Consider the following 22,114-nt stretch of genomic DNA (forward strand, 5'->3'; position numbering starts at 1 on the left):
ATAGCGCAAATGTGCTTTTCCATTACTAATTTGGATCTTTATTCCAGCTTTCCCGTACATTGCATTGAATATTAAATACACTAGGAAGTAAATTTTTTTACGCAAAAAACAAGCCTTCATACTGCTCTGCAAATAGAAAAATAAAAAGTTATGTCTCTTGAAAGGATGGGTACAAAAATTCACACTGCAAATAAAGCATTAGTGTCAACAGTTCAAATTCACATTACTTGATCCTGAACACCCACAGTGGGCAGTGCGGGTACCTAGTCTGCAGTGATGTCTTTTTTCCTGCTCATGCAGCCGAAGACTTAGAAAGAAGGTCAAAGCGGTTTATTACTGCTTCTGACTTTTTCCTTTCCTCACTACATAGTGCTAAAGTAGCAATAAGAAGTGAATAGACAAAGTGACAGTACTGCTACCTCTATAAACCAAGCTTTTGCCTTGCCTACACTATATAAAACATTGGCCATTTACCCCAAACTATGCATTGTATGTCAAACAAGCATAACATAATAGGGATTTCATTTTAAATGATCATGGTGGTACAAAGTTAAAAAATTAAAAGAAAACATCTTTAACAACAGTATTTTTTTTAAATAATTCTTTATTTAGTAGAAACCAATTAGCCAAACAGGAACACAGTCCCAAATGTCAGATAACACAAAAAAGAGGCGGAAATACCAGGGTAATTAAATGAAAAAGACTGACATTCTGAAAAAGGAAATAACAATATAAATGAATAGGGATATGCTTTAACCCGTTTCATAACCGTTCAATTTTAACTAGTCCTATGTGTTATGAAACAAACGCAGTAAAAATATCTTCATCAAATCCGCTAAAAATTCCAGTCATGAACACCTTTTCCAGCCCCAGCATTGAGAGGTTAAATAGGACTGATATACAAACATATCTTGTGAAAAGTGGACTTCATAGACGTGTGAATCTTAAAGGGGTTCTCCCCCTTTAACCCCTCATCACCGACACTAGTTTTCAGCTTAATGACCAGACTTGATTTTTCAAATCTGACATGTCTCACGATAATTGGTTATAACTTCGGAACGCTTTAACATATCCAGGTGATTTTGAGACTGTTTTCTCGTGATACATTGTACTTCGTGTTAGTTACAAAATTTAAGTGATAAGTTTTGCGTTTCGTTCTGAAAAAAAAGTGAAAATTTGGCGAAAGTTTGTAAAAATTCTTCATTTTCCAAGTTTGAAATGTTCTGCTTTCCAGGCAGGAAGTAAAACTACCCAAAAAGCTTGATAATTAACATTTATGGAATATCTGCTTTATGTTGGGATGATATTTTATGCATCCTCTCATTTTTCTAGGCTGTTATGAGGTGCAGAACTTTAGGTGCCATTTTTCTCATTTTCATGAAAATTGCCAAAACTCACATTTTAAGGGACAACTCAGCTTCCAAGTGACTTTGAAATGCCTAAATAGTAAAAGCCCATAAATTACCTCACTATAGAAACGTGACCCATCAACGTATGTAAAACAACTTCTATTAAGTCTATTAACCCTTTAAGTGTTTCAAATGGGTAAACAATATGGACCTGCGATTTAGAAACTATGGAATTTTTTGGGAAAATACATTCATTTAGGCCAAAACTGACAGTTTCAGAATAAATTAAATGATGAAACGCACTGCAACATTTGATGCCCAATTCCTCCCGAGTGTAGCGATACCCCATATGTGGTGGGAAACTGCTGTATGGGCGCACGGCCGGGCATAGAATTAATGGAGGTGCCCTTCACAGCAGATTTGCATTGTCACATTGTACAACGTATAAATTAGCATTTTTTTTGGTAATGCAAACATATGAGGCTTATTATTTACGGGATGATATACAATGTATATATAATTCACTTTGGGAGTCTAAAGCTTATTCATGAGATTTTATTAACAATTTCAAGGGGGACACAAACAAAAGCATCAATTTTTATTTTGGATTTTTAGCATTTTTTTCCCCCCGCTCACAGTAATGTAAAAATAATATTTTATCTTTATTCTCTGGTTCACTACAATTGCGGTGATACCTCATTTATATATTTTCTTATCTTTGCTCAATTTTCCTGAGCAAAACCAATATTGGAGAAAATCGCATTGTTTTTACTATTGACAAATTTTTAGGGCCATAACTTCTGTATTTTTCGGTTGTCAGATCTGGTTGAGGGCTTATTTTTTGCGAAAAGAGTTGTTCTTTACAGTCGTATCATATTAGGGAACGAAACTTTTTTTGATCACTTTTTAGAACATTTTTAGTGTTTAGTGTTTGATGAAAAATTGTATATTACAGTAAGTTTTTTTTTTTACGTCGTTCACCGAGCAGGTTCAATATTAATTTAGATTTATTGTACAGATTGATACGGACGCGGTGATACCAAATATGTACGTGTTTTTGTGTTTTATATACTTTATTTGCCTTTTATGTGTAACTGGGGAGATTATGGGACTCTTATTTTATTTATTTATTTAATTATATTCTAAAATTATTAAATCTTTTGTTTTTACTTTTTTACATTTTCTACTTCTTGGCTTGATCAAGCGATCATCTGATCGCTTGTTCAAGCCCTTACACTGCAATACACTGGCATTGCAGTGTATAGTGTTAGTAACTGAGCATGCTGAGCATGCTCAGTTACAAACAGCCGGGTCCTGCCAGGAGGCGGAACCCGGCACAGAGAGGAACCGACAGCCTCGGGTTACTCGTCGGAACCCAGGGCTGAGGCAGGAGGGATCGGATCCCCCGGTAAGTGCCGGGTCTGGGCTGTAAGATCACAGCCAGACACCGGCACTTGCAGGACCCGATGTCCCGAAATCTTCTTCTGACGCGCCGCCGTAGAAAGGCGTATGCATCAGAAGTACCCTTAATGACCGCCGTAAAAAGCCGATACGGCGGTCATTAAGGGGTTAAGCACTTTTATTTATATATAATGTCATGCAAATATATATTATATTATATGCAATTAACTTACCAAAAATACATTGTATGTTTTTTAGTCAATGGCCACTTACCTGCAGTAACAGCTGTGACAGTAAGAGGCAGGTTGGGAGATATGTCAAAACCATAGCTGCCAAGGTGCAGATCTTTCTTAATGTCTAATGTTATCTTTAGTGAACATAGATATTGGTTTGGACCAATTGATGGACTATCCCCAGTTGAGGTTCTTCCACTTTCAAAACAAGATCAGAAAATAAATAATATTATTCATGTGTAGATAATAATTTAGAGGTGTTAATATAAGTGTACAGTCCTAGTAATATTAGTGGTATATGTTGACTCCAAGGCAATGGGAGAGATTTTTCAAAAGGTCTCAATTAGACTAGACAGTCTTATGCTGCACCAGATTTATTACAATGCTGAATGATGCTCAAAGATAAATCTGCCGTAGTTCAACATTGATTAATAGTCTAATTGTGCATATCGTATTTGTTGGCCTAGTTTATGCCAAAAAAGATTTTTTGCAATTATGACAGCAAGGACTGGACTTGCTGCTACTGGTTATGGGATCACAATTCCATAGTGATATGGGCCATGATGTAAAGACTGGTAAGGGACCAGGTAAGCATTGGATCAAGTCTCTTAAACATTGTTCATAGTTGCACAACCTCTTTAAGAGGTGTGTGTGTCACACATCACAAATGTAGAGAAAAATTACTTTAAAGTGAGTTAGTGTAAAAACTAGATACAACTCAGCCTACCGGGATGAACTGTCACGTGACCGACGTAGCCATCTCACTACCATCTGTTCTATTCTATGTCCTTTGCGTGTCTGGAATAGATGAGCCTCTGGATCCTCCATTTACCTGAACAAATATTAAATAAATAAATAAAAGAAAGAATAAGATGGAATATAATGAATCTGTCTCTATCTTTACTAACAGATAAAAAGAAGGTATCAGCCATAAGCCTATGCTGAAAGCTATTTTGGTGTAAAGACAGACAGTCTGCTCAAGGTTTATTTTAAGATGTCTCCTCTTGGATGAGAAGCCATGGACATTTTGTTAGCAATCTCTAGAAATTAAGTAGATATTTAGGGTGTTAAAGTCAGAATGTCAAATCAAGGTCCAGTGGCCAGCAATATTTTCTTTTTACCTGTTTACCATAATTTCTTTTACAGTAGAGAAGCACCCTTATTGTCTCCTTTTAAGATGCCCCAAATACTACTAATAACCATAATGAATCTTTATTTATATAGCCCCCTCATATTCCATAGCACTTTACAGATCTGGGGGTACATATACAAACAAAATAACACGTAACAGAGAAACAGCATGGTCAGATAGAACAATTGGAATGAAAAAACATGTGACTTTTCTGTGCTCCACAATCACATTTCAGCTCTCAGCCCTCACCTATCTGTTCCTGTACAACTCCCTCCCTCCTACCCCTTCACTCACACAGGGAAAGAGCTCACAGCCTGGTGAGCCGACATCAGTAGGGGAGGGAGGAGCTGTACAGGAGGAGGGGTGGAGAGCTGAGGAGTGATTGGGCAGCACAGAAAATACACTTTTTTTTTTTTTATGCATCCAGGTAGGTTTAAAACACAATTGTATTGTAATGCAAATGCTCAGAAAAGGCATTCCATGACCACACAAAAGTTTGTCCAATTGTCACAAACAAACTTTTGTCTGGAATTACAATTATAAAATATATCAGTTCCAACTTACATAAAAATTCAACTTAAGAACAAACCTACATAACCCTTCTTGTACAACATATGTATATACATAAATCACTGTTGTTTGCCAAGAATAAAATCAGTAATTAAAAGGTGAAACATTTCTCAAAAAGTTATCAATTTAAACTTGCCCCACAAAAACCCACATTTTCTTACACAAAAGCATAAACGTTGCAGGTATTTAAATATAGCCATACAGAAGATTTTTTTCCAAAGATTAAGATGTTTTAACACACAACAAAAATCATAAAAAATCTGTATCTTTATGACTGTAATGTCATGCTAAATAAAGATAAGATGTGTAATTTTAACAGATTTTTTAACAAATCCTTTGTATGTCAGAAGCAGCAGCAATCCCAACTACAGGCAGTCCCTGGGTTAATAATTGGATTTTAAAAATGTTGGGTTGTCATAAGAACCAGGATTAACAATAAACCTTAATTGCAGACACCTATACATATTTCAATTGTTCAGGGCAGTAGCAAGTGTCAGGACACTTTAAAAGGTTTGGATAGAACTAAGCCGATAGAAGGAGTAGAAGGTGTATTAATGTATACGCCTATTTGGAAAATAAGTGCTGGAGGGGGACCTCCAAAATTGCAATGGTAAGAAGTTCTGGGTAAATATGGAAGTAGCAACAGTTGGAGATGTAGTAGAAGTGCAGAATAAGAACATTTTTGGTTTACAATTTGAATTTGGGCTCTCAAACAAATATAGAGAAAAGTAGAGAACAATAGACAATTTCCTAAATGTCAAGGTCATTGTGTATGTATGATTATATACTAACATTAGTAAAATAGCAGTATTTTAAGCTTATTTAATAAATTATATATATATATATATATATATATATATATATATATATATATATGTGTAAATGACATAATTGTAAACAAACACTGATCACAATTAGAGAACATTTTCAAGTTATGCAAGTTATTAGTGTAAATTTGAAAACTGATGCAAATTTCCTTTCCTGTTTTCTAAGCAGTGTTAAATCTTCAGTTTGTTTTGTGGATGCGAAGACAAAAAGGAAGTAAAACAGAGAAAAAACATGCAACGGAATCAGAGCGCACTTCAATGTGAAAACAGTTTGTCCAGATGAAGGTGAATGGGGTGACCCTGTCAGTCACAGCAAGACCGTCTGCTCCATTAATCTGACAGAGCGACGAGGAGTCTGACAGAAGTACGTAGGACCCGATCAGACTCATCGTTTTCGTGATCTGTGGGGTTCTCAGCACTGAGTCCCCCACTGATCAGCAAGTTAGGCCACATCACGTGGATAGGGCCTAACCTTTGCTCGTGGGAAAACCCCTTAAGGACGTAGGGTTTTTCCGCTCATTTCTCGCTCTCCAACTTCAAAAATCCATAACTTTTTCATTTTTACGTGTACAGACCTGTGTGAGGGCTTATTTTGTGCGTAACAAATTTTACTTTCCCGTAATGTTATTTATTTTAACATGCTGTGTACTGCGAAGCTGAAAAAAAATTCCAAATGTGGAAAAATTGAAAAAAAAACGTCACGTTCTTGTGTGCTCAGTTTTTTCGACTTTGCCTGTGCACTCAAAATAACACTTCAGTTTTATGCTTTGGTTCGGTGCGATCGCGGTGATACCAAATTTATATAGGTTTTATTGTGTTTTAGTACATTTTCAAAAATTAAACGAATGTGTACAAAAAAGAAAAAAATTTTTTGCCATCTTCTGATGCTAATAACTTTTTCATACTTTGGTGCACGGAGCTGTGTGAGGTGTCATTTTTTGCGAAATGAGGCGATGTTTTCATTGCTACCATTTTGAGGTCTGTGCGACATTTTGATCATTTTTTATTTCATTTTATATGTGATGTAAAAAGGTGTAAAAGTCGCATTTCGGACATTTGGGAGACATTTCCCGCCTCGGAGGTCACCGTCGGGTGTAACTGTTTTTATATTTTGATAGATCGGGCATTTTGGGACGCGGCAATACCTAATATGTTTGTGATTTTTACTGTTTATTATGTTTTATATCGGTTTTAGGGAAAGGGGGGTGATTTGAATTTTTAATATTTTATTAATTTTTTTATGAACTTTTTTTTTCTTTTTTTTTCCACTATTTCTTAGGCCATCTAGGGTACATTAACCCTAGATGGTCAGATCGCTCCTACCATATACTGCAATACTTCTGTATTGCAATACATGGCATTTTTGCAGATCGTTCATTACAATGAGCCACTGGCTCATTGTAACGAATCTGCAGAAACCATGTAGCCTCGTGTCAAAAGAAGACCCGAGGCTACCATGGCAGCCGATCGCCACCCCCCGATGACGTTCGGGGGAGCGGCAATCGTAAAAAAGATGTCGGTGTCCGCGCACCGCCGTTTTTTAAACGCCGCCGACTTTGCCGGCGGCAATGACAGGGTTAGTAGCCGCGATCGGTGCAAGCACCGACCGCGGTTATTAGCGGTGGGGGTTTTCTGCAAAATGCAAACCCCCCCCCTTTGTATGAAGAGGACTCAGCCCGTGAGCCCTCTTCATACACTCCTTATACCTCTGTGCCGTAGAGCTACGGCGCAGAGCGTTAAGGGGTTAAGCACGCAGCCATTTTACAGCTTAAGGCTCAGTCCCAATTTTTGGATTCTGACATGCGTCGCTTTATATGGTTATAACTTTGAACACTGTTACTTATCAAAGCGATGATGAGATTGTTTTTTCCCCACTTCATTTTAGTGGTAAATGTTGGCTGATAAGTTTTACATTTATTTACAAAAAAAGAAAAAATTATGATTTTTTTGAAAAATTTGCCATTTTCGAAATTCAAAATCATTGCGTTTTCAGGCAGATAGATTTACCACCTAAATAAGTTGCTGAATAACATTTCCCATATGTCTACTTTACATTTTCATAATTTTTGAAATGTCTGGATAATTTATTTTGATGGCACGCGGCTTACAAATAGAATATCGAATTTCCATGTTTTCAGAATTGACTCTTTTGGGGATAAATACTGCTTTGAATGAATCAAAATCCCCTATATAAACAATACATTTTCAAATCTACACCCCACAAACTTTTAGATTTTAGGAAGATTGTTAACCTTTTGAGATCTTCATAGTAATTGAATCAAAATGGAGGTGATATTTAGAATGGTCAAATTTTGTCGGTTATTAGTTCATTTAGCCCTAAAATTTACACATTTCCAAAAGAGAAAATCCACCATACAATTTGTTATGCAATTTCTCCCGAGTACAGAGACCCCCCACATGTGGCCGTGACTTTTTTATGGGCGCACGGCGAGGCGCAGAAGGGAAGGAGGGACCTGCAGCTGCCAGGATTTTAGTTTCCTCATTGGCCCATTTTGCAGGCTATAAAATTTTCGCTTTTTCATTATTGGGGCCAGGTGAGAGCAATTTTTTTGTGGGACAAGATGCTTTTTCCAGTATTACCATTTTGGGGTTGGTATCCCCGTTTGTTGAAAATTTAGGAACTTTTTATGAGGTCAGGTGTAGAAAAGCATCATTTTTTTTTCATGTTCACCGTATAGACTAATAATCATGTTATCTTTATTCTATGGGTTGATACGATTACGGGGATACCATACTTCAATATTTTTTCTTATGTTTTACTAAATTTTTCAAATAAAACCCTAATGTGGGGAAAATCTATGATTTTTGCATTGCCGTCTTCCAAGTGGCATAACAATTTTATTTTTTGGCTACAGAGCTGGGTGATAACTTGTTTTTTGCGGGACATGTACTTTGCAACTGTATCATTCTGGAGTACATATGTTTTGTTGATCACTTTTTATTGCATTTTTTGTGGTATTTAATAGGTAAAAATCATAATTTTTCAAGGGTTTTAAAAGTTTTTTTTTACGGCCTTCATCGTACAGGTTCAATAATTATTTAATTTTATTCTACAGATTGTTAAGGACGTGGTGATACTATATATGTGGGGTTTGTGTTATGATTTAGACTTTTTTTAGCGTTATATTTCTCTTTAGATTTTATGGGGCTTATGAACATTTTTATTGATTTATTACTTTATTTTTTATTGAAAAACTTTACTTTTTGATTGCTTGTTCATGATAAAACTCTGCAATATTCAGGAGGTTTTAATTTTTGGAAATGGTATCTCTGTGATCATACCAACCCAAAGAATAAAGTAGACATGTCATTTGGGGTGCACACTGAAAGCCGTAAAATTCAAACGGCGCAAATGCATTTTTTCATCAATTTCACTGCCTTCGGAATTTTTTATCGCTTCCTAGTACATGGCATGGAATACTAAATACCTTCACCATGAAGTGCAATTTGTTACGCAGAAAACAAGCTCTCACACAGCTGTTTAGATGGAAAAATAAATACCGTAAGTTATGGATTTTTGAAGATTGGGAGTAAAAAATGAAAACACTAAAATGAAAAAGGGCCTGGTAGTTAAGGGGTTAACTAAATATTCACGGGCATCCTACTGGAGTATATGACAATGACCTCGTTCCAGAGAAAAAAAAGTGACTTAGCTCTCTAAACATATTGAGGCTTATTTACTAAGGGTAAATCGCGCCGCCTGGACAGGCATTTAGAAGGGGATTGTGTTGCACGCGATCGGATTTTGGCACATCGGATGCCGTTGGACGATCCAACTGGTTCGGACTGAGCACGGGATTTAACATTCAAATTGTGTCGCAAGACAATACACTTACATGCACCAGGAAGAAGATGGTGAACTCTGGTGGATCTGAGCAGGAAAGCGACACATGCACGATCTGCGTGAATCGCACCGGAGTCCATGATCATCGGACAACGCACAGCGGGGATTGCGCAGGACCAGGTAAGTAAATGTGCCCCATTGGGTCCTTCCGACGCAGCAAAAAGAATACCCATTCCAGAAGTTGCTTTGAGTTCTAACCTGCACTATGCCGGTGGTAAAGTGGGCCTTGGTATATGAGGGACTTGCAGTTGCACACCTGGATAAGACTATGATTCAAGGAATTTAGGAACCCAACCTCTCTGCTGCATGGTCACATGTGAGGGAGCACACAGGCATCATCCAGGACTTTAACCAATAAATTTTCCCCTTAAACCACCAAATCAATAATCTCCATCATTATTTTGCAATTTGGTTTTAGCACCCCATTATAGCTCCTACCTTTTTTCCTTCCATTTCCTTAAAATTACATGTTACCAGCCCATCAAGGGTGTTTGGTACTTTTGGAGCCTGGGAGCTGCAGAAATACAAATAAACAACATTCCTTCCATCCACAACGTAAAAGGTGATACGCACACAACCAGCTTCTACATTAGAAACACCTGATGTTATTACCTGAGGTAATTAATTAGATACAGCCCCTCCTCACCCCCATCAATTCCTTATTTACAGCAGCTCTGGGCCCTGGCACTTGCCCAAGTCTGCCCAGTGCTGGCACCGGCCCTGCATACTGGCCATCTTCCCATAGACGGTCATCCGTCTTTTCAGTGCTATTTTCGGTGGTCATCTTCTGAGAGGTTTCACTGTAAAAAGGTGCTTCCAGTAATTAAATAAGAATAAAGAAATGTTTTCTGTTTTACAGGCTTATCATCATCAAATAAATAAAACCAAAGTTGAAAATATGAGCCATTCCCTTTAAATACTGGCAGCTAGAACTTTACATGCTCCTGATTTGTAATTGCATCTCTCATACAAGCAGATGACTGTTGCTGTGTGCTATTGAAATATGGGCAGGTGTCTTTTTGTGCTGTAGATGGTAAATGTAAACTCCCATAATGCACTGAATCCAGAAGCAGATGGTCATTCATTATGCCAGTTCATGATGAGGTTTTAGTTAGAACGGCATTAACCATTTCTTAACGTTAGATTAAACCGCTGGTGATCTTGTGAAGAATGTTAAAAAGCAATTTCTTTACAGACTCTTAAGCAAAACCATCATCCCTAGGTTGCAGATATTAAATCTGTCTATAATTCACAATATAGAAGAATTTTCCCTAAAATTCTATTCTCTACAGGGCACATGTACCAAAGTTTTGGCTTGCTTTTTTCTTTAATCTTTGAGTCTTTTCATGGTGCTTGTGCTCATTTGCGACTTTTTTGTGCCTAAAACAGTCTTCCTTCAAAGTCCTCCTTTGTCTAGTTATCTGCAGTGTTCCCTGAATCCAGATGTGAAATGTGCTACTTTTTTTTAAAAAAAAGTCACAAATTTTTCGGCCAGTCCAGTAGTATTTAGCCAACCTGCCCCATAGTTTTTAGTCAGCAAGCCCCATAGTCTGTAGCCAGAGAGCCCCAGAGTATTTAGCCAGCCCCATGGTACTTACCCAGCTCTCCCATAGTATATAGTCAGCCCACCCGCGCCCACCCCAGCACATAAAAAAAAATAAAGTCACTACTACAGGTCCGTCTGAGGTAAATACAATCTATCAGTCACTTACATCAGCATGATTTCCAAAGGGTTATAAAATGAGAGAATGAATACTGGCGCAAGGTCTTCATTAATCTGGTGCACCCTGCATGCGCCATAAATTTTTTGGTGCTACTTTAACAGAGAGTGTGTGACACAATTCTGTCGAGTCACACTAATGAATGTGGTGCATGGCCTGACTCTGCACCGGAAAGCCCCTTTTGTGTGCCGAAATTTGTGGTGTGACGGACACAGTGCAGCCACGACTGGACCAGACACTTCATAAATGCAAGTGCAAGCAGTTTGCACCTTCTTTTCAGTGCAAAGTCACAAATAAATGTGGGGCAGTGTATTCTTGCATTTTTTTCTGTGCATATTTTAAAAACAATTATAGCAAAAAAGCATCTCACTAAAGTTTTTTTTAAAAGTAGCTTAAAGCGGACCTTTCCCTACCTCACTTATATGGTGATTAGCATATCTGCTACACAGAGGCTGCTTCACAGATTCACAGACACTTTGAATTTTCCTTCTAGCCCCCGTGGTTGCTGATTTATTAGTCCCAAAATCTGACAATTATAATCTGTGTTTAGTCAGAGAGGAGGAGCTGGGGTTGGAGGTGTGGGTTATGCAAATCTTTCTCATACTGTCAGTAGTGAGTTGTAATTTCAAATGTGACGCAGATGCAACGTAAACGCAGTGCAAACACAAACGCTGGGTAAGGGTAAACGTGAAGCAAACACCGCGTAAGGGTAATGCAAGCTCTGCGTAAAAGTGCCGCAAATGTCACGTAAGCGTAAAGATAACGCAGCGTAAGTGTAAATGTGATGCAAACCAGCGTTACGCACAACTGTAAACATACCGCAGATGTCGTGTAAGCATAAACGTGCTGCAAACGTGCTTACAAAAGTGTAAACATGCCGCAAACGCTGAAAAGTGTAAAAATGTTGCAAACGCAGCTAGGTTTAAATGTGCCGCAAACACTGTGTAAGCGTAAACAATGCAAAAATGTGACGTAAACATGACAAAAGCAAACACCAAATAAGCATAAATGAAATTTTAATGGCACATAAACACTATGCAAATGCCATGTAAAAAGCAAATGTGACATAAATGCGATATTAGCGCTTACACTATGTAAATGTCATGTTTTCATACATGTAATGTAGATACTTTAACATTATGGGGCAGATTTACTTACCCGGTCCAGTCGCGATCCAGCGGCGGGTTCTCCGGCGCTGATTCGGGTCGGACGGGATTCACTAAGGTCCGTGCACCGATATCCACTAGGTGTTGCTGCTGTGCCGAGGTCCGCTGAAGTTCACCGGAGTTCACTTTCTATTTCTTGGTACAGGTAACTCCATGTCAAGTGACCCTTTTTTTTTTTTTTCAAATACCGCAGTTTTTCCGAATCTGTCAGGTTTTCTGACGGCCACGCCCCTCGTTTTCCGTCGGATGCAATCGAGTGCGCCGAAATCCAATCACGTGCGCCAAAATTTCGGGGCAATTCAGGAAAAAAAGAGTGCGCATATCGGAAAAATACGGGAAACACGACAAAAATGTGCGAATCGGACCCTTAGTAAATGACCCCCTATGTTTTATGTTTGAATTTACCCTCCCTGCCTTTTGCAGTGGTTGGACTGGAGAACACACTAGTCATCATGCCATCAACAAGGGAAAAAAGCTCCCCTTGGTATCCATTGCCTTCTTAACCCCTTAGTGATGCAGCCATTTTACAGCTTAAGGCTCAGTCCCATTTTTTGGATTCTGACTTAAAGCGATGATGAGATTGTTTTTTCCCCACATGTAGTACTTCATTTTAGTGGTAAATTTTGGCTGATAAATTTTGCATTTATTTAAAGAAAAACAAAAACTGCAGAATTTTTTGATAAATTTGCCTTTTTAAAATATGTAACCATTGCGTTTTCAGGCAGATAGATTTACCACCTAAATAAGTTGCCGAATAACATTTCCCATATGTCTACTTTACATTTTCATAATTTTTGAAATGTCTGGATAATTTATTTTGATGTCACGCGGCTTACAAATTTAATATCGGTTTTCTGTATTTTCAGAATTGACTATTTTGGTGATAAATGCTGTTTTCAATGAAATTTTAAATATATAACATTAAAACCCCCCGATATATCAACCCATTTTCAAATCTGCAGCCCTCAACCTATTAGAAACTACTTTTTGGAAGTGTGTTAACCTCTTGAGATCTTCATAGTAATTACATCAAAATGGAGGTGAAATTTTGAATGGTCAAATTTTGTTGGTAATACATTTATTTAGCCCTAAAATTTACACATTTCCAAAAGATAAAACCCATCTTAGAATTTGTTATGCAATTTCTCCCGAGTACAGAGACCCCCCACATGTGGCCATTACCTGTTTTATGGGGTGCAGAATGGAAGGAGCGCCCTGCAGCTAGGGCTATTCTAGGGCTTGCGACACAATTTGAAAGTTAAATCCCACGCTCAGTCCGATTGCCGCGCCCCCTAAATTGAAGCCAGTGCACCTGCGCCCAAAAAGGACCACGTGCGCCAAAGTCCCAGCATACAAACTTCTTTAATACCTATCCAAGCCGTGTAATCCCTGAAAAAGCTGCACAGTCCGACGAAAGTGAGCCGCACAACCCTTAGTAAATGAGCCTCTGTGCCTTTGTAAGGTTGCATAGCAATACATCTGTAGTAACCAACTTTGGTCAGTGGATGTCAGCAAAGTAACAAACTGCTATAAGTACAGTATATGTATTAATGTATATAAATGTAAATATTGTTCTGAGTTATAAAGTCTTAGGGCGCGGTCCCACGTTGCGTTTGCAAACGCAGACGCAGACCAAACCGCGCCCACCGGGCGGTCCGCGGTCCAATCGCATCGGCGTTTTCAATAGAAACATAGAGAAACGCCGATGCGATTGGACCGCGGACCGCCCTTAGGCTGGATTCACATTGCAGTTGGCCGCCGTACCATAGCACAGCGGGCACACGGCAACGTGCGGGGAGGGGAGGAGGAGAGCGCTGCTCACCCCCGCCCCTCTCCATAGGGATAGATGGCGCACGGCGCCTTATGCCGTGAAAAGATAAGACATGTCCTATCTTTTCACGGGGTACGGAGCAGTACAGTGTCACACGTGCACCCATTGCCGTCTATGTGGGACGTATATCAGCCGTATATACGTTGGCTGTATATACGCCCCCCATGCGGCAGTGTGAATGTAGCCTTATTGTAGATAATTACTGGGACATTTTGGACTCCTACAAGGCAGTGTGCTGGACTTACAGTTTTGAGGTTCTTCATTGAAGATAAAATATTGCATCATCACTCAACAGGAAGTCAGGTGTTATTGAAGGAGAGTCACTTAGAAGAATAGCGCTTGCTGTGCTAGGCAGGTGCAGAGGGGTGTGAGCTCGATCAAGGTCTGAGCTGAGATAATTGCAGGAGAAGTCTTCTAGGCAGAGAGACTACTTGAAACAAGACCTCAAGGACTAGTCGCATCCATGGAGACCAGGTAGTGATACATAACTTACATAAGGAACTGTTGCACTGACACCTTATCACTGTAGAAGTTGACTTAAGTGGAGAGCTGGATTCAGGCCTACATCTGTGATCTAAGGAGAAGACAGCAATTACCCGTGGATTACAAATAGTATTGCGCAATACATAGGATGCACTCCAACAAGGGACCGAGCAAGAAAAAGAAGCATTCTTAAAAGACTTATGACCACTTCAAGTAAGGCCTAATTCACACAGCGGCGCCGTACTGTTCCATAGCTGTGAAAAGATAGGACATGTCCTATCTTTTCTCGGCATACGGCGCCATGAACCATATATCCCTATAGCGCCACCTCTTTCTCCTCTCCCCGGTGCCGGCGTGTGCCCGGCGTGGTAAGCTACAGTGGGCAACGGCAGTGTGAATGTGCCCTAGATAGGGATCTAGGGGTATAAGTGTTTGTTGTAATACTCTGTTCAATATTTCTCTGTAATTCCTTTCTGTTTTTGTATACATTGTTGCATATTTCCCCAGGTCTCACTTCCTTTTGATACTAAGTAAACATTATCCAGAGAATTTGAAGCGTTGTACCCACTGAACCTCTGGACCTAGCTCTCGGCTCTTACACCTTTAAGATCCACAGATGGGATCTGCTCGGACCTCAGGGCTGCCATGTCAGTCCAGTTTAATGCTGCAGTGGCATTTAAGGGGTTAAACACCTGCAATGGAGCCCACTGCGAATGTGGGTGTTACACTGGGATAACAGCTGTTAGTTACAGCTGACACCCAGTGTATTCCGATCTGGAACTGAGCCGGCATCAGCTTTGTGTTCGATATATGGGATGCTGCGCTAAGTTACAGTGTGCAGCGTCTAATATATCGAACGCAGAGGTTAAAGAGGTTAAAGGGGTTCTCCCGAGGTTCAAAAACATGGCTGCTCTCTTCCAAAAACAGTGTCACACATGACAGGTATTGCAGCTCAGCTCTATAGAAATGAATGGAGCTGTGTTTGCTTACAGTTTGAGAACAAATTCACAAATGCATTCAGCAGCTTTATTTTTGTCTTTATTTATAACAGATAAACTAGTGCAGCAGAGTAACAAAATCTACCTTTATTTATATTGATCTCTATGGAGAATGGAAGACCTTCCATTCACATAGTCAAAGTTAAAGTTTAAATGTTTTATTTTTAATAGTGGGCACAGAGGGACTATCTAAGGGGCGATTTTGTCCTTTAAGACCTGTGTGTGGTTTAGTCTCCCAAATTGCCATAACAGGTGTTCCTTAAAGGAAACCTACCATTTGATGCATTATGAAGCAAACATACCTTGAGACTGCTTTAGCTACACTGATGCAGTATCATAACTTTGTTAATCCCTGTACTGAGTGGAGATATAACATTATGATAACAAAGCTCTGCCCCTTCTATGGCTGCTCCAGCACTTGCTTCCGCGCTTCTCGTAGCAAGAGAGTTTTTCTCTGCAGGAGAAGATGATGCAATCACTTCTCCCATCTGCTGTCTATGAGTGATCCAGCTCAGGTTGCTTAGTCATGCATGACTAAGCGCCATTTGTAATTCCAAGCTCCCGTGTGTAATGTGTTTATCTTGGAAGCCATGCTGTCCCAGTTTTCTCAAGGGCCTGACTGTTATAATTGTTTTTTCAGCAAAACCACTCAGCTCAGGGATTAACCAAGATATGATCCTGCATCAGTGTAGCTACAGAATTCTCAAGGTATGTTTGCTTCATACTGCATCAAATCAAATGATAGGTTTCCTCTAAGTGCCCAGAATAATGGCACAATCAATACCAAAGGAGAGGTGCTAGAGAGAGTTTAAAAAGTACCAGAACTGCCAGGTTTGGAAATTAATGTTAATACTAGATCACCTTTATGAAAGATTTTCTAGTGTTTTAAAGCATGTAAAAATCAATTAATAGATGTATTAAATGCAAAAAAATATCCATACACTAAATTTGTGTAATAAACACATTACATTAATTTGTATATCCAAATATTATCAAAAGGTAAGTCGCTTTTGCACATCATCTTTCTTAAAAAGAATTTGTCAAAAACATAAAGCTAAAACAAGACATCAGAAAAACCTGACAGCTTTTCACTTTAAGGCAAAATTCATATTTTAATTTCTACAGACAAAAATAGCAGCACTTGTGTGCAATGCACATGAATATTTAATATTAACTTAGGAACAGGATCTGGCAATGTGTGCAGATGTCAACTTGTGGAGATCTTTATGGGCTGTGGCCTGAGGAGTATTGTCACTAAAAGTAATATTGAACTGTTTGTTCTTTGAAGTTGTGTTTTTCCACCTTATTGTCCTTGGATGGAATGTAGGGCACATTAATGGTGAAGATGGTAATTACTTCAACCCGAATATGATATTCTTGTCTCTTATTATATTCACAGTGGTGCATGCATGGCCCTTAAGTCTCCATATGTCTGCAAAGGTAATCTTTAATGGAAAATTCCCTTTTATCCAGTCCCCTACACTGTGCTGATGAGCTGATTGAAACAGTGCTGTTACCAGTTAGGAGTCTGTTCTTTATGGAATGCATATACTGGTTTGCTATGCTTCCTGAAAGTCATATCCAGTGTGAAGGGATATGTCCTACAGGGTAGCTAAGAGAAATACAAAGAATGTATTAATCTTTCCTTCCCAGAATCCCCAATGGAGATGGTGTGGCCTTTAAGTATCCACAAGCCTGTATTGGTAGACTTTAATGGAAAATTCTCCTTAAAGGGAACCTGGCATTAAGAAAAGGCACAATAAATCTCCCACCCATAACTGTGGCTTTGGTAAAAAGGTCTTCTTTAAAGAGTTTAGTTTTTTCCCTAATCTGTTAAATGCATAACAGGGGACATTCGTTAAGTAGCAACTTCTTCAAAGGACATCTACCACCAGGCTGAAGGATTGTATGCAAATGGCCTGAGGGGCTCCAGACTCCATTAACACATATGGAGCCTAGAGCCCATCAGGCTCATCTGCATACAGTCCTTCATTCTAGTGGTGGATGCCCTTTACCTTGTTTTTGAGGAAGTTTTAATTAAAAGATATGCAAAATGTATATGTGTCGATACAGTTGGCTGATCTTTCAAGCTGTCTTGAGATGTTCCATGTTGAGATGCCACCTTTTAAATGTTGAATAAAGAATTAATCCAGCAACTGAGGAGATTCATAAAAATTCCAATTTTATTCATCTGTTTAGATAAAACAAATTCACAACAACAGGCCGAATGGCAGTCTATATTTTTGTTAGGACTTTTGTTGTGAGGGATGAGGGGATGAGAAAGAGAACCGATATGTAATGGGTCACTTAGATACCATTATAAGTTTAGAATTGGAGTTCCTATTAATTTCAATAGTGAAATAACAACTATAAAATACAATCTGCAATCATTAATGATGGTGAAGACACACTTTGTTTGCTGGCTCCATGACAGTGCCTTAAAGGAGTATGCTTGTAAGGGCATAGCCATTTAATTTAATTTAATCTTCAACTGGATGTTATGAATAATAATAATAATAATAATAATCTTTATTTATATAGTGCCATCAAATTCCGTAGCGCTTTACAAATCATAGGGGACATATACAACTATATTACATTTCAAAGAACAAACAGTCATATGGAACAATAGGATTGAGGGCCCTGCTCACAAGAGCTTACAGACTATGAGGATGAGGGGGTGACACAAGAGGTTGTATAATGGTCCAGCCATTCTTTATAAGAGAACAATATAAAATAATTTAATAAATCATTTACTAAACAACGATGTTGCTGCTTGAACCAGCCATCAGCCGCCATCTTATTTACAGGGTACTAGGTGAAAAAGACTGCAGAGAAGCCTGGAGCTTGGTATATATCAGCTGTTTGCCAGATAACAGATGGGAGATAGGATGGATTAGTAAAGGGAGAGTTGACATTTCATGCAGTTAGCGAGTGTGATAGACTTGCCTAAAGAGATGGGTTTTAAGAGCACGTTTGAAGCTTTGGAGGGTGGGTATTAGTCTCAGAGTCTGGGGAAGGGCATTCCAGAGAATTGGTGCAACTCGGGAGAAGTCCTGTATACGTGCATGGGAGGTTCGAATTAAGGTAGAGATTAATCTAATGTCACTGGCAGATCGAAGAGCACGGGAAGGGCGATAGACTGAAATGAGAGAAGAGAGATAGGGAGGTGCAGCATTATTCAGAGCTTTGTGGATGAGGGTTATTATTTTAAAGTGAATACGGAAGGAGACAGGTAGCCAGTGCAGTGATTGGCACAAACTGGAGGCATCCGTGTAGCGTTTGGCCTGAAAGACGAGCCTGGCTGCTGCATTAAGAATAGATTGAAGAGGAGAGAGTTTAGAGAGTGGAAGACCGATTAGTAGGGAGTTACAGTAGTCTAGTCGAGAGTGAATAAGTGCAACAATTAGCATTTTAGAAGTTTCAAATGTCAGAAACGGACGGATTCTGGAGATGTTTCTGAGATGCATATGGCAAGAGCGAGCAAGAGATCGAATATAAGGTGAAAAGGAAAGGTCAGAGTCCAGCACAACCCCAAGACAGCGGGCCTGCTGCCTCGGTGCTATAGTGATCCCACAGACCGAGATGGAGAGGTCAGGGGTGGTTTGGTTAGTAGATGGTGGAAAGACAAGAAGTTCAGTCTTAGAAAGATTAAGTTTCAAGAAGATAGATGACATGATGTTAGAGACAGCAGAGAGACAATCACTAGTGTTCTGGATTAAGGCAGGGGTGATGTCACGTGCAGAAGTATATAGCTGGGTGTCATCAGCATAAAGATGATACTGGAAACCAAATCTGCTGATGGTTTGTCCAATGGGGGCACTATAGAGAGAGAAGAGGAGAGGGCCTAGGACTGATCCCTGAGGAACCCCGACACTGAGAGGAAGATGAGAAGAGAAAGATCCAGAAAAGGAGACACTGAAAGTGCGGTCAAAGAGATAGGAAGAAAACCAAGAGAGTGCAGTGTCCTTTAGGCCAATGGACTGAAGCATCCTGAGGAGGAGCTGGTGGTCCACAGTATCGAACGCTGCCGAGCTTTGGATTTTGCAGTGAGGAGATCATTGGAGACTTTAGAAAGAGCAGTTTCAGTGGAATACATAGAGCGGAAACCAGATTGTAGGGGGTCAAGGAGGGAGTTAGCTGAGAGATAGCGGGTTAGTCGAGAATAGACCAAGCGTTCCAGTAATAAATATTTAGAAACACACCTTAAAGGAAACCTACCACTTGTAGTGGCAGGTTTCCGATGGAAATACCGGGCACCAGCTCAGGGTGAGCTGGTGCCGGAGCTTATTTTAGTTAGTGTTTTAAACCGCGGTATCGCGGTTTAAAACACTTTTTAAACGTTATAGCCGGCGCAGGCAGGTACGCGCTCGGCGCTTACCGTGCACGCGGCTACATAGGAAGTGAATGAGAGCCGCGTGCACGGTAAGCGCCGAGCGCGTACCTGCCTGTGCCGGCTATAACGTTTAAAAAGTGTTTTAAACCGTGATACCGCGGTTTTAAAACACTAACTAAAATAAGCTCCGGCACCAGCTCACCCTGAGCTGGTGCCCGGTATTTCCATCGGAAACCTGCCACTACAAGTGGTAGGTTTCCTTTAATATTTCCCAATGAATATAAAAAAATTACACTTACATCCCATCTACACTATATATATGTTCAAGAAACCAGTCTGAGATGATTCCAGCTTTATGACATGACGCATTATCCTGCTGAAAGTAGCCATCAGATGTTGGGTACATTGTGGTCATAAAGGGATAGACATGGTCAGCAACAATACTCAGGTAGGCTGCGGCATTGCAACGATGCTCAATTGGTACCAAGGGGCCCAAAGAGTGCCAAGAAAATATTCCCCACACCATGACACCACCACCACCAGCCTGAACCGTTGATACAAGGCAGGATGGATCCATGCTTTCATGTTGTTGACGCCAAATTCTGACCCTACCATCCGAATGTCGAAACAGAAATCAAGACTCATCAGACCAGGCAATGTTTTTCCAATCTTCTACTGTCCAATTTCGATGAGCTTGTGCAAATTGTAGCCTCAGTTTCCTGTTCTTAGATGAAAGGAGTGGCACCCGGTGTGGTCTTCTGCTGCTGTAGCCCATCTGCCTCAAAGTTCGACGTACTGTGCGTTCAGAGATGCTCTTCTGAATACCTTGTGTGTTTTTTAAGGGTGACCACTTTTAAAGCCTTATGACAATCCTTTGGAATTTTATGTTAATTATGATTGTTTGACATTGCCTTCAGCTGTCAAAAAGATGAGAACATTAATTTTAAGTTTATTTTACAAGTGTAAAATTGATAGAAGTAAATTGATGGGTGGTCTTCAGCAAAGTGGAATTTAAGTGGCCATCATATATGGTGGTCATCATAGCAAACAGAAGCATGCCCCTATTATTCCTTTAGAGGGAACCTGTCACCAGGAGCCCTTTTGTGGCTCCCCAATGTTCCCTATAGAGTATAGAGTTCACACTGACAAGATGTTTTATATAGTAAATACTGGGTATTTTAGAAAAAAAAGATAAGTTAGATCAAACTTTACTTAGTTCGCTGCAGAACCTAGTCCCTTGTCCCCTGGGAGTGGCCAGTGAGGAGTGGTTTCCCCCCTACCTTTGGGAAACCACTCCGCCATGAGTCTAGTTCAAATAGAAAAAATCTATTTCTGCAGTCACGCCTCTACCTCCTGTTTGCGCTGACCGTGGCAGACAATTCTTGCGATTGTGTGGTCAGCCAGCCACACTACACTGTGGGTTGCTAGGCAGCAAGGAAGTTCCGCAACTCGCTACAGAGTTTGCGTATCACCCGGCTCCTCACTGTCTAGCCTGGTGACATGTGATTGTAAAAAGAGATAAGCAATGCTCTTTTAATTTTATGAGTTTCCATCCCAAATATTTGCTATTTGCACTGCATGCTGGCACTGGCCTAGCCGAGAAGAAACCAGAGATTGATTTATCAAATTGTTTAAAAGTTCAAAGAACAGTACTAAACTTTACCACATTTATCCAAGTGTTGAAAGAGAAATATGGTGCAGATTGAAACTGTGAAGTCTCACTTTGCACTCCCTATGTTGGCTTAGTTTACTCCGGAAAAAGGTGCCAAAACTTTTAAGTTTACATAGTTTATAAAGATCTGTAAAAAGAGCTCTGATCTTTGTACAATGTCATCATTGTATTTTTCATAAACTGATTATTAACTTGTTATTAGATTGAATAAAGTGAGTGTTTCCGTACACAATTTGACCCAGTCTAACCACTGCTGCTAGTGTCACACATGCCCCTTTTACAAAATGGTTATGGTAATACACAGTTGTCAATCTATTCATTAATTTTCAAAAGGGATAGAGGAAAGTCACAAAGCGGAGTTATCTACAAAAAATTACTGTTGTTATTTAAAGCAAATATTAGTATTAATTAAAACTTAAGAAGAAGTGACAGGATCTATTTAAAAGGAACCTACCAGTAATTTTTAAACAAAAATAGAATGCACACCTGCTGAACGTATTGTTGCTTTAGGAAGTCCCGCTGGTGTATGG

The 22,114-nt window shown here is 39.5% G+C and overlaps 1 protein-coding gene across 6 annotated transcripts in view; it reads right to left on the minus strand.

The window, feature by feature from the left end:
- FRMPD1 (FERM and PDZ domain containing 1) overlaps positions 1–22,114 on the minus strand; it is a 100,718-nt gene that overhangs the window by 34,916 nt on the left and 43,688 nt on the right. For 5 of the 6 annotated variants that reach the window (XM_072154925.1, XM_072154920.1, XM_072154921.1 and 2 more), the window contains 2 exons: positions 3,711–3,815; positions 3,024–3,181 (listed from right to left, as the gene is read on the minus strand). In XM_072154925.1, the coding sequence (XP_072011026.1) occupies positions 3,024–3,181; positions 3,711–3,811 (259 nt within the window). In that variant the 5' untranslated portion in view covers positions 3,812–3,815. Of the gene's footprint in view, positions 1–3,023; positions 3,182–3,710; positions 3,816–14,340; positions 14,748–22,114 lie in introns of those variants that run through there. The other variant, XM_072154923.1, reaches the window with a different exon arrangement.

This window comes from Engystomops pustulosus, chromosome 1 (genome assembly GCF_040894005.1).
Source record: "Engystomops pustulosus chromosome 1, aEngPut4.maternal, whole genome shotgun sequence".
In the NCBI taxonomy this organism is placed as follows: domain Eukaryota; kingdom Metazoa; phylum Chordata; class Amphibia; order Anura; family Leptodactylidae; genus Engystomops; species Engystomops pustulosus.